At 61.2% G+C, this 14087-nt stretch overlaps 1 protein-coding gene across 1 annotated transcript in view; it reads right to left on the bottom strand.

The window, feature by feature from the left end:
• Positions 1-4434: 4434 nt before the first annotated feature.
• FADS2 (fatty acid desaturase 2) overlaps positions 4435-14087 on the bottom strand; it is a 30636-nt gene continuing 20983 nt past the window's right edge. The window contains exons 6-12 of the mRNA XM_024574311.4: positions 13190-13250; positions 12737-12813; positions 7876-7973; positions 7540-7636; positions 7165-7244; positions 6362-6487; positions 4435-5996 (exon numbers count right to left, since the gene is read on the bottom strand). Coding sequence (XP_024430079.2) covers positions 5945-5996; positions 6362-6487; positions 7165-7244; positions 7540-7636; positions 7876-7973; positions 12737-12813; positions 13190-13250 — 591 coding nt within the window. The 3' untranslated portion in view covers positions 4435-5944. The remainder of the gene's footprint in view (positions 5997-6361; positions 6488-7164; positions 7245-7539; positions 7637-7875; positions 7974-12736; positions 12814-13189; positions 13251-14087) is intronic.

Genomic DNA, 14087 nt, shown 5'->3' on the forward strand with positions numbered 1-14087 from the left:
TGGATGGTGGCTTTTGGAGTTCCGCTCTGCTCTGGGTCACATCTGCCGAGGGCCTGCCTCGTCCCTTCCTGGTTTTCATCCATTCACCAGCAGCCTTGGGTGCTCACATGGGCTCGCCTCGCTTTATTCCTGGGCAAAGTGGGGCGGGGCTGGTGCAGCAGGCGAGGGCCCAGGGCCGAGAGCCACGTCTGCAGGTGACCCCACAGCACAGGATGGGGAAGCCAGTATGTCCTCCACCTGCACTGGGCTCCTCCCACAGCCTCTGTGACGAGGGGCCTCAGAGGGCAGTGGGCAGTGGGCCACCTGCCCGTCTCAGCATCACACTCACCAGCAGGGGCACAGCTTGACTACACTCAGTTGCCCCCAGGCTGTCCCCGTGCCTGCCTGGAGCCAGGTGCTTGCCTGCAGCCGCTGCAGTCACTGAGCTGGGCCACTGAGAAGGGGCTGTTCCTGTCCCTGGAGCCCTGGCTTGCCCGTGTCCTCAGGCAGACACTGCCCTTCCCTAAGTCCCAGGCTCCTCATCTGGAAAATGGGTACGGTTAGCCTCGGACCTGTGGTCTTGACGGTCTGTGGAGGGCTTTCAGTTGTCCCTTGGGGCTTCCTGAAGGTGGGGGGAGGGAGGGAGGGCTGGGCTTCTGGACCCCGGCGAGGCCAGTACCCACACACCAGCAGCGCCAAGCTGAGGTGAAGGTCCCATCTGAAGAAGTGTGAGCAATTTCTGGAAACATTGAAATGCTGAGCTAGCATATCAGAAGGGCTTTCTGGAGTAGGGCCGGAGTCTCCCCACCAGCCACAGGATTATCCCCCCACTCTTTGTCAGGGCCCCCATGGCCCCGGACTGGATTCCCTTCAGAAGGTAGAAGGCACGCAATTACTGCAGTTCTTGCTCAGTCCTTCCTGGGATCGCTCAGTCCCTCCCTGATCCACTCCACCTGGCTGCCTCTCCTCTCTGGAGCCTGGCGGGCCACTCAAGGCTGTGTGACCTTGGGGAAGTTATTTGACCTCTCTGAGGGGAGTATGACCTCCTATGGTGATGGAAGATAAAAAGGATTTCATGGAAGGCTCTTGGCATAGGGCCCAGCAACAGAGCTCAGAAACTTATTTACATAGTTTGTGCACACAGTTCCACACCCTGGGACGTCACCTGCTGTGACTTGGGGCAAATCCTTGGTTGTTTCCGAGCTTGTTTGCTCCTTGAAAGGTGTTTCTGTCTTGAAAGCAAATTCCTGTTGTCCAGGGCAGGACGCACACTCCGGGCCCCTGCATAGGCTTCTCCCTCTGCCCGGAGTCCCCTTCCGGTGTCCGCCAGTGGAAACCCTGTTGACTCCTGGTGCCACGTGGGCCCTTGGATGGCATTCCCTCTGTCCCCTGCCTGGGCAGACGATCAGCACATTTTCCTGCACTGGCTTTGATGCCTTTGTAGGGGAGATACTGACACTCTGGGCTCCAGGGCAGCACGTCCCCACCTGGCGCGAATGCTGAGCCTGCAGCGCCACTCGGAGGTTGCCCGGAGTATTGCACCACTGTGGGGCAAGCCGTGCTCCATGCTGCCCCTGGTGGTGGCCATGGGCAGTGCACCCTTTGTCTGCAAATGGGTAATTGCCTAGTAACTTGTTTAAAGGACACTTGGAGAGTCCCTCTGGCCTCAAGTAGCCACCCGCAGATATCTCCTGATTGCATGAAATTCTCCACGGGCTGCTCATATTTGTCCTTGCCCCACTCTGTCCCCCATGCTAGAGCCTGTGGGGGACAGGTCACCTCCCTTCTCATAAGCCGAGCTGTCTCTCCTCTATCCGTAGACTTCCTAGGCAGTCAGGGAGCAAGAACTTAGCAAACATGTGCCGGGTTTGCAAAGGGCGGAGGGAAGGGTCTGGGTGGAGCCTCTAAGAAGCCCCATGTTCCTGCTTTATGGTCTACACAGTCTCAGGACCCGAAGAAACCCAAAACTGCCGAGAGTCTCCTGTGGGCTGCCCCCGGCGGGTGGTGGCAAAGCAGAGTCACAAGAACCAGTCCGGAAGGACTGGCAGGGGTGACAAACAAACTCCTTTGTGACAGGCCAGGTCGAGGCTCCTTCACTGGTCTTTCCCCCACACCCCTCCCCACACAGGCCCCGGAGCACTAGGCTGCCCTGGTCAGCTTGGCCCTTCCCAAGCCCCCGGTGCCTGTGACTAGTCAGTTCCCTAGGATACTGGCTCCTGAACCAGATGATTTGGAGGAAAGATCTAAATGCCTTCAAAACTGAAAGAAACATTCATGACGGCAGAGGACGGGAGAGACGTGAACTTTAAATCACGCATGCTGGGTGGCCGCCTGCCAGTCGGGTTAGAAACATAAAGCGCGGCCAGAAGAGCACCCACGCTCCTGCGGGGGGCTGCCTTCCCCCTCCGGGCCTCCATGTCTTCAGATGGTTGTAGGCGCCCCTGGGATCCACGGCTTATCATTTCCTTCGCAGGTGTGGGACCAGGGGCTCTTCGAGAGGCTGAGTCCTGTCCAGAGGGGCAGACCTCGCTGGGGAAGGTGCACCTGGGACCGCTGAGGAATCTTGATTGGCCCAAGGCTGTCACCTGAGCAGTGGCAGATGGAGCCCAGCCCAGGTGGCTGCCACCTCCGCCCTGCCCCTTCCCACCAAACGCCTGCTGTCCTGCCAGTGGGCCCAGAGGGCTTCTGAGTGTCCTGATGCTACAGGAACCTGCCAGGCCACTGGCCGCCAGGTCCACACATAGCCCAGGCTGCTCTGCTAGCCCCGAGAAGGCCTGGCACCCTGCACACGCCCCCAACACTGACACCCTTTTATCCTGTAGCGCTGGGTGAGGAGTCAGGATCCCTCGTGCTTGCCCTGATCCAGCCACTGTCCCTGAGTGGCCTCAGGCCAGTCCTTTCCCCTCTGGCCTCAGCGTCCTGTGCTTGTAAGCTTCAGGTCTTGCGATCACTCAGGGTCTTGCCTGTTGGGTGTCACAACTTTGACAGGGGGAGGGGATCACAGCCCCACCATTCTGTGTTGAGCAAGTGTCAGTGAAGTGCGGGGACAGGAGGGGCAGTTAGGAGTGGGTATGGGTGTCCCCAGCTTTTTGACCCAAGGGTAATACTCAAGGGCGAGGTTGGGAGAAAGAAATCACTGAGAAGATGCGAGTACCCACTGACCTGAGCTGAAGTTTACCTGGTGCCCTCACAGGCACCGCGTCTGCCTAGCCTGTCAGTTCTCCTCGGGTTCCTTCTCTAGTACGTCTATAGGAAGGCAAGGCCAAGGGCTCACAGGTGTTGACAGGACAGCATGCTTAGGGGCTGTGGCCCAAGCCCTTCACTATACAAATGGGGACACTGGCCCAGAGCCAGGAGGAGCCAAGGACTTGCCCAAGTCTTCAGTGAGCCAGGGTGGGTCTCTGGCTTGGCTCAGGCTGCTTCTGCTCCTCGGTCCTGCTAGAGCCCCTGCACCCACTGGGGAATCACACATATCCCGCCCGAGGCACCTGGCTATCCCTGCTGGCTACACTGAGGCCACAGGCCAAATAAGAGGGGGACGAGGAGGACAAAGAAAGGGAGAGGGGGACTCGAGCTGGGGCAAGAGGCAAGGCCAGGCGGGGAGCCCTTGAGGCACAGACCACGCTGACCCTCTTGGCCCTTCCACAGCTTGCCTAGCTTGACGTGCCCACTGAGCCGCCAGAGGCAGGTGGTCACGGAGCGGCGTGGGGCCAGTGCAAGTGCCCCTCGTACACTCCCCTGGACTTTTCCCAGGCTCGGTGGTGGAGAGCCCACCTGCAGGACTGCTGCCTCGAACCGTCTCCTTGACACTGCCTGTGAACTGGTGACTCATGGGGGGCTGGGATGGCGCGGGCGTCCCCCCACTGTGGGGACCGAATGAGCAGGCTCAGGGGCCCAGGGACTGCAGATGGAAGCTTTGGTCTCCGGGGCTTTGCTCAGAGATTCTGAGACTCCCTTTGCCCCCAGGGCTTATTGACCAAGAAGCGGGCTAAACGGAGGCAGCAGCAGCCAACTAATGGGAGGCTGTGGGTGCCCAGCTGGCCCCAGGATGAAGACAGAGACGGGAGTCACATCACAACCGTGGCCTGTGCAGCCCCCCTCCTTGCCGCCCTCCCATTGCCTTCCCGGAGGCCTTGCGTGGCTCCAGGGGGTTTTGGAGTTGAGTTTCCCCTCGCTGTCGAGTGCCCAGGAGGAAGGTGGGACAACTTATTTGGGTCCATTGCCCAAAGTCCCTGTCCTGGAGCTCACTTCAGGGAGCGGGAGAGGAAGCTCATGAGCAGAGGCAGTGGGGTAGGGTGGCCACAGCGGAGGAGGTGGCAGAGGAGAAGGGCTGCCAATGCCAGCTCACCTCCATACGCAGCCCCAGCCCCAGCTGCGGCCCTTCCTCAACCCAGCACCGTCCCCCCACCCCCCAGCCTTAGCAGGCAGAACAAGGCAGTCCACTCATTAAGGAAGTGAGAATAAAATTACTTCTCTTATTTCCAAAAAACATAGGGCCGGGGGAGCAACAAGATAGAAATTAATCAGTTCCCTAAGGATCCTTCAGCCTCGGGAGGGACATGGCTCCTTGGGCCTGAGTATTCTCAGCAGCAGGGCCTCAGGTGGGCCCACGTTGCCGCAGAAACTCGAAGGTCTGCCACAGCGGATACTGGCACCTCCCGGCTGGTCGGAGCTGGTGGATGACACACCCTCCTCCAAAGGCCCCCAGTCTGAGCTTGGTCCTGCCCTGTGCCGCCTCAGTGCTGAATATTGGTTAGTGGGTTAGGTTTCCAAACGCAGTAGCTCTGGATCCCTGCCAGGGTGGCAGGTTCCCCTCCCACCCCCCACTTTCCTGTCCCCTCAGCTCCTGGCCTCCAGCCCCAAACTCCTCAGTTGCACTTCCCACGTGGCCCTCATCAGGTTCCCCCCAATCCCCTGGCTCCTCGGAGTCACCTCTGGGACTCCCTCTCGGCCCCACTGCCCTCCCCACAGTGGTGGCCCTGGAAGTGGCAGGCCGGCCACCATGGCCTCAGTGACTGAGGCCAGCTCAGCCCACAGCATGGCCTCGGGAGGCCTCGAGGGGCAGGTGGGCAAAGGCAGATTGTCAGACCCAGCCCCAGTGCCACCCCGTCAGAATGTATCCTGTAGCAAAAGGTTAAAAAAACTGTAAAAGATCTGAGAGAGGGCAGACATGGCTGCCCGGCCGGCAACAGAGCACTTGGGAGAAAGGTTCACGTGCTCCAGAATCGAAGCCTCCCAACCAGGACAGACCTCTGAATGGGGGTCAGGGGGTGGGCGCTGGGGCTGAGACTCCAGACCCTGGCCTGGGCCCCAACCTCTGTCGAGTCCACCCGCAGGACTGCCCCCCTGGACCCAAGGTCCCGGCTCTGGAGGTGGGAAGAGGGTGGAAGATGGAGGGACGGAAGTGCCCAAGCCCTGGTTAGAGGGCTCCAGTGGAGTGAGAAGGACATTTTCCTGGGCCGGAGGTCTGAGCGGGTGGCAGCGTGGAATCACAAAGCATCTCTCTACAAAGGGCAGACCATGGGTGCTGTTGGAGGGTGCAGCCAGCCCTGCAGGGTCAGGGAGCCACCTTGCCCACTGTGACCCAGCGCCTCGGACTGGACTGGGGGCTGAGGGAGAACGGAGGGTGTGTGAGGCCTGAAGGCCAGGCTGCAGGGGGTCCAAGTGCACCTCTGGACCTCTCATGTAGCAGACGTTAAGAGGCAGAGGGTGGAGGTGGCACAGAGCCCCCAGTCTCTCTGCTCCTGGGGGGAGGGACTGACAGAAGGCAGGCCCCACGAGGGGTGTTGGAGGTCGAAGTGAAAGAAAAATTGAGAGGAAACCAGGCGAAAGACCAAAAATGGGGTCAGTGAGCTGGCATGTACCTCAGCCTCGTGGACACCCCTTGGGACAAAAACCCACCCCTCCCTTTGGCCATCATCCCCACCGGCTCCCCCTTCCCCATGGGCACCCAAGCGCTACAGCTTCATTTGTGCAGGTAGGCATCCAGCCAGAGCTCCCCTGACTTCTTCAGGGACCTGGGAAGAAAGCAGGGTGGGGGCAGTCAGGGACCAGGCGAGGAGCCAGGAGTCCCTAGGGAGTGGGTGGGGCAGGGAAGTCACGTTGGGGGTGCAGGGCTCCCTCTCAACTCTCCACCTGCGGCTGCCTCGTCGGGGCTCCCCTGTGGCAGGACGAGTGGAAGGAAGACCCTCATCTGGCCCAGAGGGAGAAGCCAGGCAATTCCTGGTAAGGAGGCAGCCTGGTGGGGCCTGTGCCAGCAGTGCTCTGCCCCTCTTGTTGTTGCCACTGTCTCCACCACAGGTGGCCCCTGGCATGTGCCTCTCTGTCGTCACCCTGTGCCCCAGGGCTTCAGGGACCCCAGCACCCAGGGGCTCCCCCTCACCTGACGATGTCCTGCAAGGCCCTCAGCAGTGGCTTCTCCTGGTACTGGATGCTGTGCTTGGCGCACAGGGACTTCACCAGCGGGGCCACCTTGTGGAAGTTGTGCCGGGGCATGGTGGGGAAGAGGCTGTGGAGAGCGTGGGGCGCAGAGTGTGAGCATGCCCCCGCTGCCTCGCTCAGCCCACAGAGGCCGGCGGGGCCCAGGGGTCCCTGTCTACAGCTTTCCCCATGTGCCCACTGAGGCGGCTGGCACATGGGCTGGGGGTTGTCTGGGGATAGCTCTGTTTGTGCTCTGGGGACTGGAAAGAAATTTGGTAACTAGAGACAGAATACGATTTCCTAAGAAGAAAATGGGGGTGAGAGGCAAAGGAACAGTGGCCAGGGGGCAGGAGAGGATGAGGGACAGCAGGGGTGGTGGGGGTTGGAGGGGTAGCCCCTCGGCGTCTCAGTTCCCGGTAAGCTGGCTAACCTCGCTGGGCCTCCCTGCTAAGGAAATGGGATCGATCACCCTGCCCTGCCAGGCTCACGGGACGGAGGGAGGTGCTGCTGTCAGCTCTCTGTAACTACAAAGCTCCCGCCACACGCTGAGGGGTAGCTGTCACTGTGACGGCGTGGCACAGGGAGGCCCCCACCCCAGCCTCCGCGGGGCTGGCTATAGAACGTGCTCTAGGGCTAGGGGGTGGAAGATTTCACAGTTGGGGAGAGAGAGGGAGCCCCCCAGTGCTGCCCAGACAGGGCTGGCGGCCACTTCCCTCCCACTGTGTGTGGCCCGCTGGCCCCCAGCCCCCCCACGCCAGTGCTCACTGGTGCTCAATCTGGAAGTTAAGATGCCCACTGAACCAGTCGTTGAAGAAGGACTGCTCCACGTTGCAGGTGGCTGCCAGCTGTCGGGGAAGAGGGACAAGTGGCCGGGAGTGAAGAACCTCGTCTCCTTCCCACAAGGCCAGCCCCACCGGAGGTCTCAGGGCCGCCCCTCATGTCACACTGTCTGCTTGGAGTCCTCACCCACCCGGGTTCCCCACTGGACCCTCCCGAAAAGCCCTGCCACCTTTGCCGCTTAGCCCTGGGCCAGCCAGCAGGACACAGGCAGCCCCCGGGAGCCCAGCACAGCTCCGGGTCCACCAGGCAGCCATGTTTCCAGCAGCCGAGGACACGGACCAAGGTCCCTGGTGGCCTCACCTGGCTGCTGAACCAGTCCCGGTAGGGCTCTCGGTCAATCTCCATGACGATGTGGTTCATCTGTGTGACCCACACGAACCAGTGGCTCTCCAGGAACCTGGGAGAGAGTGCCGCTCGGTGCTGGGGCCCTGGCCGCCCTGCTCGCAGGGGCCCCTGCCACAGTGGGAACAGCTCCCCCCCCAACCCCAAGCAGCTGAGGGCAGGTGTGGGGGGTAAGCTGCAGTGCCAGGGCAGGCAGTGGGGACCTCTGAGCCTTTCCCCATGGTCCCCCTCATCAAAGCCCCCATCAGCACCCATGCTCGGGGGACCAGGGATTAGCCAGCAAAACTCAGGCACCTGATGAAGTTGAGGAAAAGGATCGCTCCCAGGACGCCGTAGAAAGGAATGTAGGTGACGAAGAAACGGACATAGTAGCTGATGGCCCAAGCCAAGTCCTGTCAAGAGAAACACGTTAGATGGGGGACGGCCCCGCCCTCCCTGGCACTGCGTCCTGACCACAGGTGTGTACACAGCACCTCCCGGGCCCCGCTAGGCAAAGGTATCCAAGAAACTCCCACAGGCACCAGGCGCGCTGGGCAGAGATGCCTGCTCGCGCGGGAGACTGTCCTTGTTTCTAGAGAAATGCCGAGTGTCTGGCAGCAGGAAGGGAGCTGTGTGCTCTGATTTCAGGGAGACAGACAGGGATGGGGACCAAAGGACATCAGCTGAGGAGTAACCACAGGGAGGGGCAGAGGTCAGCGGCCCTTTTGTGGTCCCGGGGATGCTGACAGTGTGCACTGCCCGCTGACACCCTCGGGCTCGTGATCCTTCCCCCACGCTCACTCAGCGCGAAGTGGGAGGGCGAAGGTCAGAGAACCACCTGTCCCCACCTCAGGGCAGGCAGGCACTCTGCCTCCTGCCCGCCACCTGCCACCTTGAGTCCACCGGACCACAGCAGGAGCCCCCCACTGGTCTCTGGCTCTCCCTTGTGCCCCGCCCCCGTCCCACCCCCGGTGGCACAGCGACCTTCCTACCACCAAGCAACCTCCGCCTCTCCCCTGCTAAGCCTCCCCCCCTACCTAGAGTAGCCAGCCCACCCTGTTTGGAAGGGCCGGGCACCCCTCTCTCCTTCTCCAGCTCTGGGCCTTTGCACTGACTCTTTACTCTGCCAGGAATGCTCACACAGGGGCTGGCTCCCCACCATGTCTCCTCCCCGGAGCCTTGGCAGGGGGGCAATCAGTGGCCCTGGGCTCAGGCTGCCTGGGCTACCAGCTCCACCACTGGCTCTGCGTGGCTGTCCACGGTTCACTTTGCTGTACCCCGGTCCCCCTGCAGCAGGACAGGCAGAGGTCCTCCTGCTGAGGTTCCGCACGGCTCAACTGTGGGCTGTGACAATAAGCGAAGCCTGCAGTGTGAGCTCTCGGGGCCCCAGTCAGCGCCCTGCACCATGTCCCTCCTCCATGGAGACGGGTCATGCCACCCGTGCAGATGGGATCATGCCACCGCCGTCCCCAAAGCCACCCCTGGTCTCCTGCCCTGCCAGGGGACAAAGGGTAAAACCCAGCCCCAGGGTAAGACACCTGAACCCTCTCACACCTGCGCACTGACCCCGCCTCAATGGCAGCCGGTCTACGTGCGCCCGTGCAGGTGTGCTCATATTCGCTGCAATGTTTGTGTCCTGGCCGTACCTGCCCGGACGCTCCTTCCTCCCTTATCTGCTCAGCAAACTCATCCTTCAGGCCAACTCTGTCCAGTTTAGCTCCACACTCAGCAAAAGCCTTCTCTGTATCAGAGGCCAGATTAGGCGCTGGGAGCAAAAGCTCAGTCAGAAGCCCTGAGTCTGCAAGGACAGGGCTATAAAGAGATTCCTTCCATATCACACGGAAGGGGACAGGTGGTTGAGGCGGGGCACAAACGTGGTAGTGGGGTCCCCACGCTACCCTGGAAAGGCCTCCTTTAGGTGGTGCCGGAGCTGGGCCGGGCTACCCCAGAGGTCTGCCAAGCAAAGAACAGTAGGAAGGACGTTGGCAGAAGAGGCAAGGATACAAAGAAAAGCCCAGACAGCCGAGACTGCCCAGGGTGTGTGCTGGGCAAGCAAGCAGCAGGCAGGAGCTATTTCCATACAGATTGTATGTTCCATGCTCTCCAGGCCAAGGTGGGGGGCGGGAGACCACGGCCAGGTCACATCCGGCTAGGGAGACCGACCGCTACCTCACGGGCAGTGGGGAACCACTGGGAACTTGAAACAACAGAACACGGCTACATCCGGATTTAAAACAGACCCCTGCCAACTGGAGGTGCAGAGACTAGGTTACTGCAGCAGCTGGGGCATGTACTGACGGGGGACGCCCCCTAGGGCCCGCAGCGCCCACGAGGAGGTAAGGGACTCCCGTTCTACTTGGCAGGCAGAGGCAGCTGCACGTGGGGGGGCTGCTGCGTCTCCGTAAGAAAACCGGGAGGAAAGCAGATGGGAAGGGGCCGCGGAGCGTCGGGAGGGCCCGCAGTGAGCGCAGGGCAATATCCCGGGACCGACAAGGGGGCCTTTAAGGGGCGGAGGGAGCAAATATTACAAGTTCGCTCCTACTTTTCATCATATTCACTTTCCCATCGTCTTTGTGAGTCTGTGGCACGGCGGTGAGCACCTGTGTATTAACGGTGGTGCGTGCTCACCTCTTAGTTTTCCCGCGGAGGGATACAGGACTACAACGCCACTGGTTTTAGGGGCAGGGGGTGATGGAGGTGTGCAGAATCACAGAGATGTGGGAGAGGACCTTCGGGAGGGACTTGGAAGTTTCATTTCTCGTAGTGGTGTCAGATCCCGCGGGCCCCTCTCTGCAAGGTGGGGCCTGGGAAGCATCCCCAGGAGGTGGCCACTGGCAGAGTGGTAAAAACCTCCCTCCTCGATGTCTTTCCCAGCCTCCACACCGTCGGTGCCGAGGATGAAAAATAAGTAGCTGAAGGCGGCCGTCCTGTGCATGGTAGGATGTTAGGACGCTAAGCCGCTTCCGGGGCTAGGTGCCCACTAGATGCCGGAGATACCACTCCGGACCCCTCGCTCCACAACCTTGGGGTGTGACAATCAGAACTGGCCACGTTGAGGACCTCTGCCCCAGGCCTCAGCTGCAATTGTCACCTCAGCTCGCTGTTACCATAAAGCTTCTACCCACGCAGTTGGGAGCCCCTGAGGGTGGCAGGGAGTGGTATCCACTGCGAATCTCAGACACCAAGACCGGGAGCAGGCAGGAGGGAGCCCTCTGGTCCGGCCTGAGCCCTGGTTCCCAGCTGAGGCGAGAGCAGGGCCGTGCGGACTCCCCACCACCCGGCAAGCCCTTAAAAAGGCCAAGAGGCCCTAGCAAATTCCCCTGGCTCTGCCATCTGATCCTGTTCAGGGACGTAGTCTCATTTCCTCTCCTGCTGTCCCTGTTTAATTGCTTTGTTCCTTGGGGAACAAACAGGGAAAAAACAACAAGATTAAATATTCATGTCAGGAGTCATCTGCCATGAAAGCAGATAAAATGCGTCTGGCAGCACCACCTGACCCAGCCCAGCCGGGCTCACATGACTTTTGGCCGTGACTCCCTCCAGGGCCCAGGCGAGCCGGGCAAACAGTGGTCACTGTAGGAGGAGATCTGGGCTCAAATCTTTAGCACTGACCTGATCCAGAAATTCCACTCCTCCCTGGTTCATAAAACAGGGTTAAATGACACAGTGTAGGTAGAAGCGCTCGACCGTTTCTAGAACACCATGGGTACTGACGAGATGCTCACTTGTGGGGAAAGAGCTGATCTTAGAAGTGAGTCGCACAGGTTCTACCGGCACAGGGTTGGCGGGGACTTCCAGAGTCCCGCCAAGTCCCCAGCCGCCGCACCTGCTCCTGAGGCCAGCCCTGGCCTCTTCGCAGGATCGACGGCCATGGCCCCTCTGCCTGCACTTTCAATGAGAGGATGTAACACAAAGTTTTTTGAGGCCCTTCAAATACTAGACAGATACAAGGTATTGTTATTTCAGAGACTGGCGGCTGAAGGGTGGGGGGGAGGTCCGGGATATGGAATTGGGAGGCCTGGGTTCTAGAGCCCCTCCCCCCTTGGTGTCAGCTGGGGTAAACCCCAAACTCTCAGAGTCTCAGTGTTTTCACTGATGAAACTGAGTTAAGAGAGAGCAGCGATACCTACCCAGTGGCTGTGGATAGTGGGCCCTGTCCCTGCTCCACCGAAACCAGCTCTGCCCAAAGCAGGCTCTGCCCACACGGACCGCCCCTTCCTGGTCCTTCTTCCGTGGGCATGTTTTCCTACACGGCCACACCGAGCCAAGGTCAGCTGTGTGCACAGCACTGCCAGCCCCTCTCTGGGGTCCCTTCCTCTCTCTGGGGGCAGAATCTGGAGATTCCCTCCAGCCCAGTGTTGTGGGCTGCATGCAGTGTGTCCCCTAAAATGCCTGGGTTGAAGTCCTGACCCCCAGGACCTCACAGCGTGGCCTGATTGGGAGAGAGGGTCGCCACAGATGCAGTTAGGTAGGACGAGGTTATTAGGGAGGGCCCTAATCCACTATGACCAGGGTCCTCACAAAGGGGGAAGTTTGGGCACAGACACACGCACCGGGGAGACGATATGAAGAGACACGCGGAGACGGTGGCGGCCGTCCACTGGCCAAGGAGAGAGGCCCAACCAGACCCTTCCTCACAGCCCCAGAAGGACCAACACACCTCATTCTTGGACTTGCACCCCCCAGGCCGTGAGACAGTACAAGTCTGTTGTTCAGAGCTGCCACCCGGCCTGTGCAGCTTCTATATGCAGCCTCAGCAAATTAACACACCTGCCGTCTCAGCCACCACCCGGCTTCTCTCTCTTCACAAACCTGCGTGCCCTAGTTTGGGGGTCTTAGCGCCCGCACGGGGACACAAGAGGGCAATGGCTGCAGCAGAGCCGCGGATGGGTGGGCCGAGTTTGGCTTCGATCACACGGCCTTCAGGAACTGAGGGGGCTCTGCAAAGGCAGTGGCTCCCCAGGGTCGGGCGGATCTTTAAGACAGGGGCGCAATGGCCTGCCACCTCCTGGCGGCCTCACAGCACGTCCCTTTCTGAGAGTGACAAGGCAGCCCCCCCAGGAGGACGTGCCTGGGGCCCCACAGGGCCCAGCGGGGCAGGCGCAGGCCCCTGGGGCGCCTGCCCAGACTGCCCCCCATCCCCCGCACCCCCCGGCTGGCCGCGCCCCCGACTCACCACCCAGTCCTTGCGGACGATCATGGTCATGATGATCTGGTACTGGAAGTACATGGGGATGAGCAGCGGCGGCCCGACTGCGGGGAGAGCGGGGCAGAGGTGCTCGCAGGCATCCCGGCCTGCCCTGCCCCACCCCTCCTGGTCCGGCCTGCGAGAGCGGGGCAGGGGCGACCAGCACACAGGTCTGCAGCTCAGGCTGAGGCAACCAGCCCGGGGCCCACCAGGGGGGCTGGAAGCAGGCAACCCCCTACCCCGTCCCCACCCAGGATCACGGAGCACGTGTTTGACTCCGGCCCCCGTGTCCCGTCTGTGTGGTAGGCCAGGGGGCATCTGCATGGGGTGGCCGCTGCGGCCCCTCTCTAAGAGGTTTACGTTCTGAGTGAAGGGGTGTCGGTGGGAGAGACTAGCCAGGGCGTGGGGTCTGGGGTGAGGCGCTGCGCGCCCCGCACTCACTCAGGAAGAAGTACTGGTGCTGGTGGTTGTAGGGCAGATACTTCAGCTTCTTCCTGCCGTACTGCGGAGAGAGCAGAGACTGAGTGTGCTGCACCGGGGCCAGCCCCCCGCCTGCTCCGCAGCCACCATCTGTCCCTCCACTCAGGGGGCCTCTGTCCCTGTTGTGTCAATCTGCACCCCGAGCCCCCCAAGCCTGGGCCCCTCCGGCCCCCTCACTCCCAGCCGCTCCGGCTAATGGCAGCCAACGTTTCCTGGGCTCTGGCTGAGCATGCTGCCCCACGCTGTTTGCGGGCCTCCGCTCGCGAACCCCTCCCGGAGTCCGCGAGCCAGCACTTCTGAAGCTGAGGCTCAGGGTCAAGTCACTGCCCAAGGCCACACGAGAATGGGCCCAGCTGGGGTCTGGACCTGAGAAAGCTGACCCAGAGCCCAGGTAACAGTCACTGAATACCTGTTTGCCGCACGAGTGCACAACCAAACAACTCACACAGGGGCACAGTCAGTCCCCCAGGGGCTTGACAAAAGCTGCTGGGTCATCCCGGGGGACCTCTCCAGATCCTGAAGCAGTTGCAAAATCCAGGCAAGGGCCTGGGGATTTATGAATAGTCACGGGGCTGGGAGCGTCTACCTCCTCGGAGCCTTCTGCAATTCCCAAACCTAATCACTCCTCCCAGAGCAGCGGTCTCCTCCCCATTGGACCCTACACCCCTGGGCAGCCTGACGCCCCATACTCTGAGGGAGGAGGGCTGGGCTGGGGCCTGGGTACCCTCACTGTACAAAGCTGCTTGGCCACGCTGTGAGTGTGCCAGTGGAAGAGCCGCAGTCCCACAGGGTCCCGGCAGCCCCTTAATTCTAAAGCCCAGCCCCCTGGGGCCTGGCCCGGTCTGCTCCTTAGAGGCGA

This window comes from Desmodus rotundus, chromosome 5 (genome assembly GCF_022682495.2).
Source record: "Desmodus rotundus isolate HL8 chromosome 5, HLdesRot8A.1, whole genome shotgun sequence".
NCBI lineage: Eukaryota > Metazoa > Chordata > Mammalia > Chiroptera > Phyllostomidae > Desmodus > Desmodus rotundus.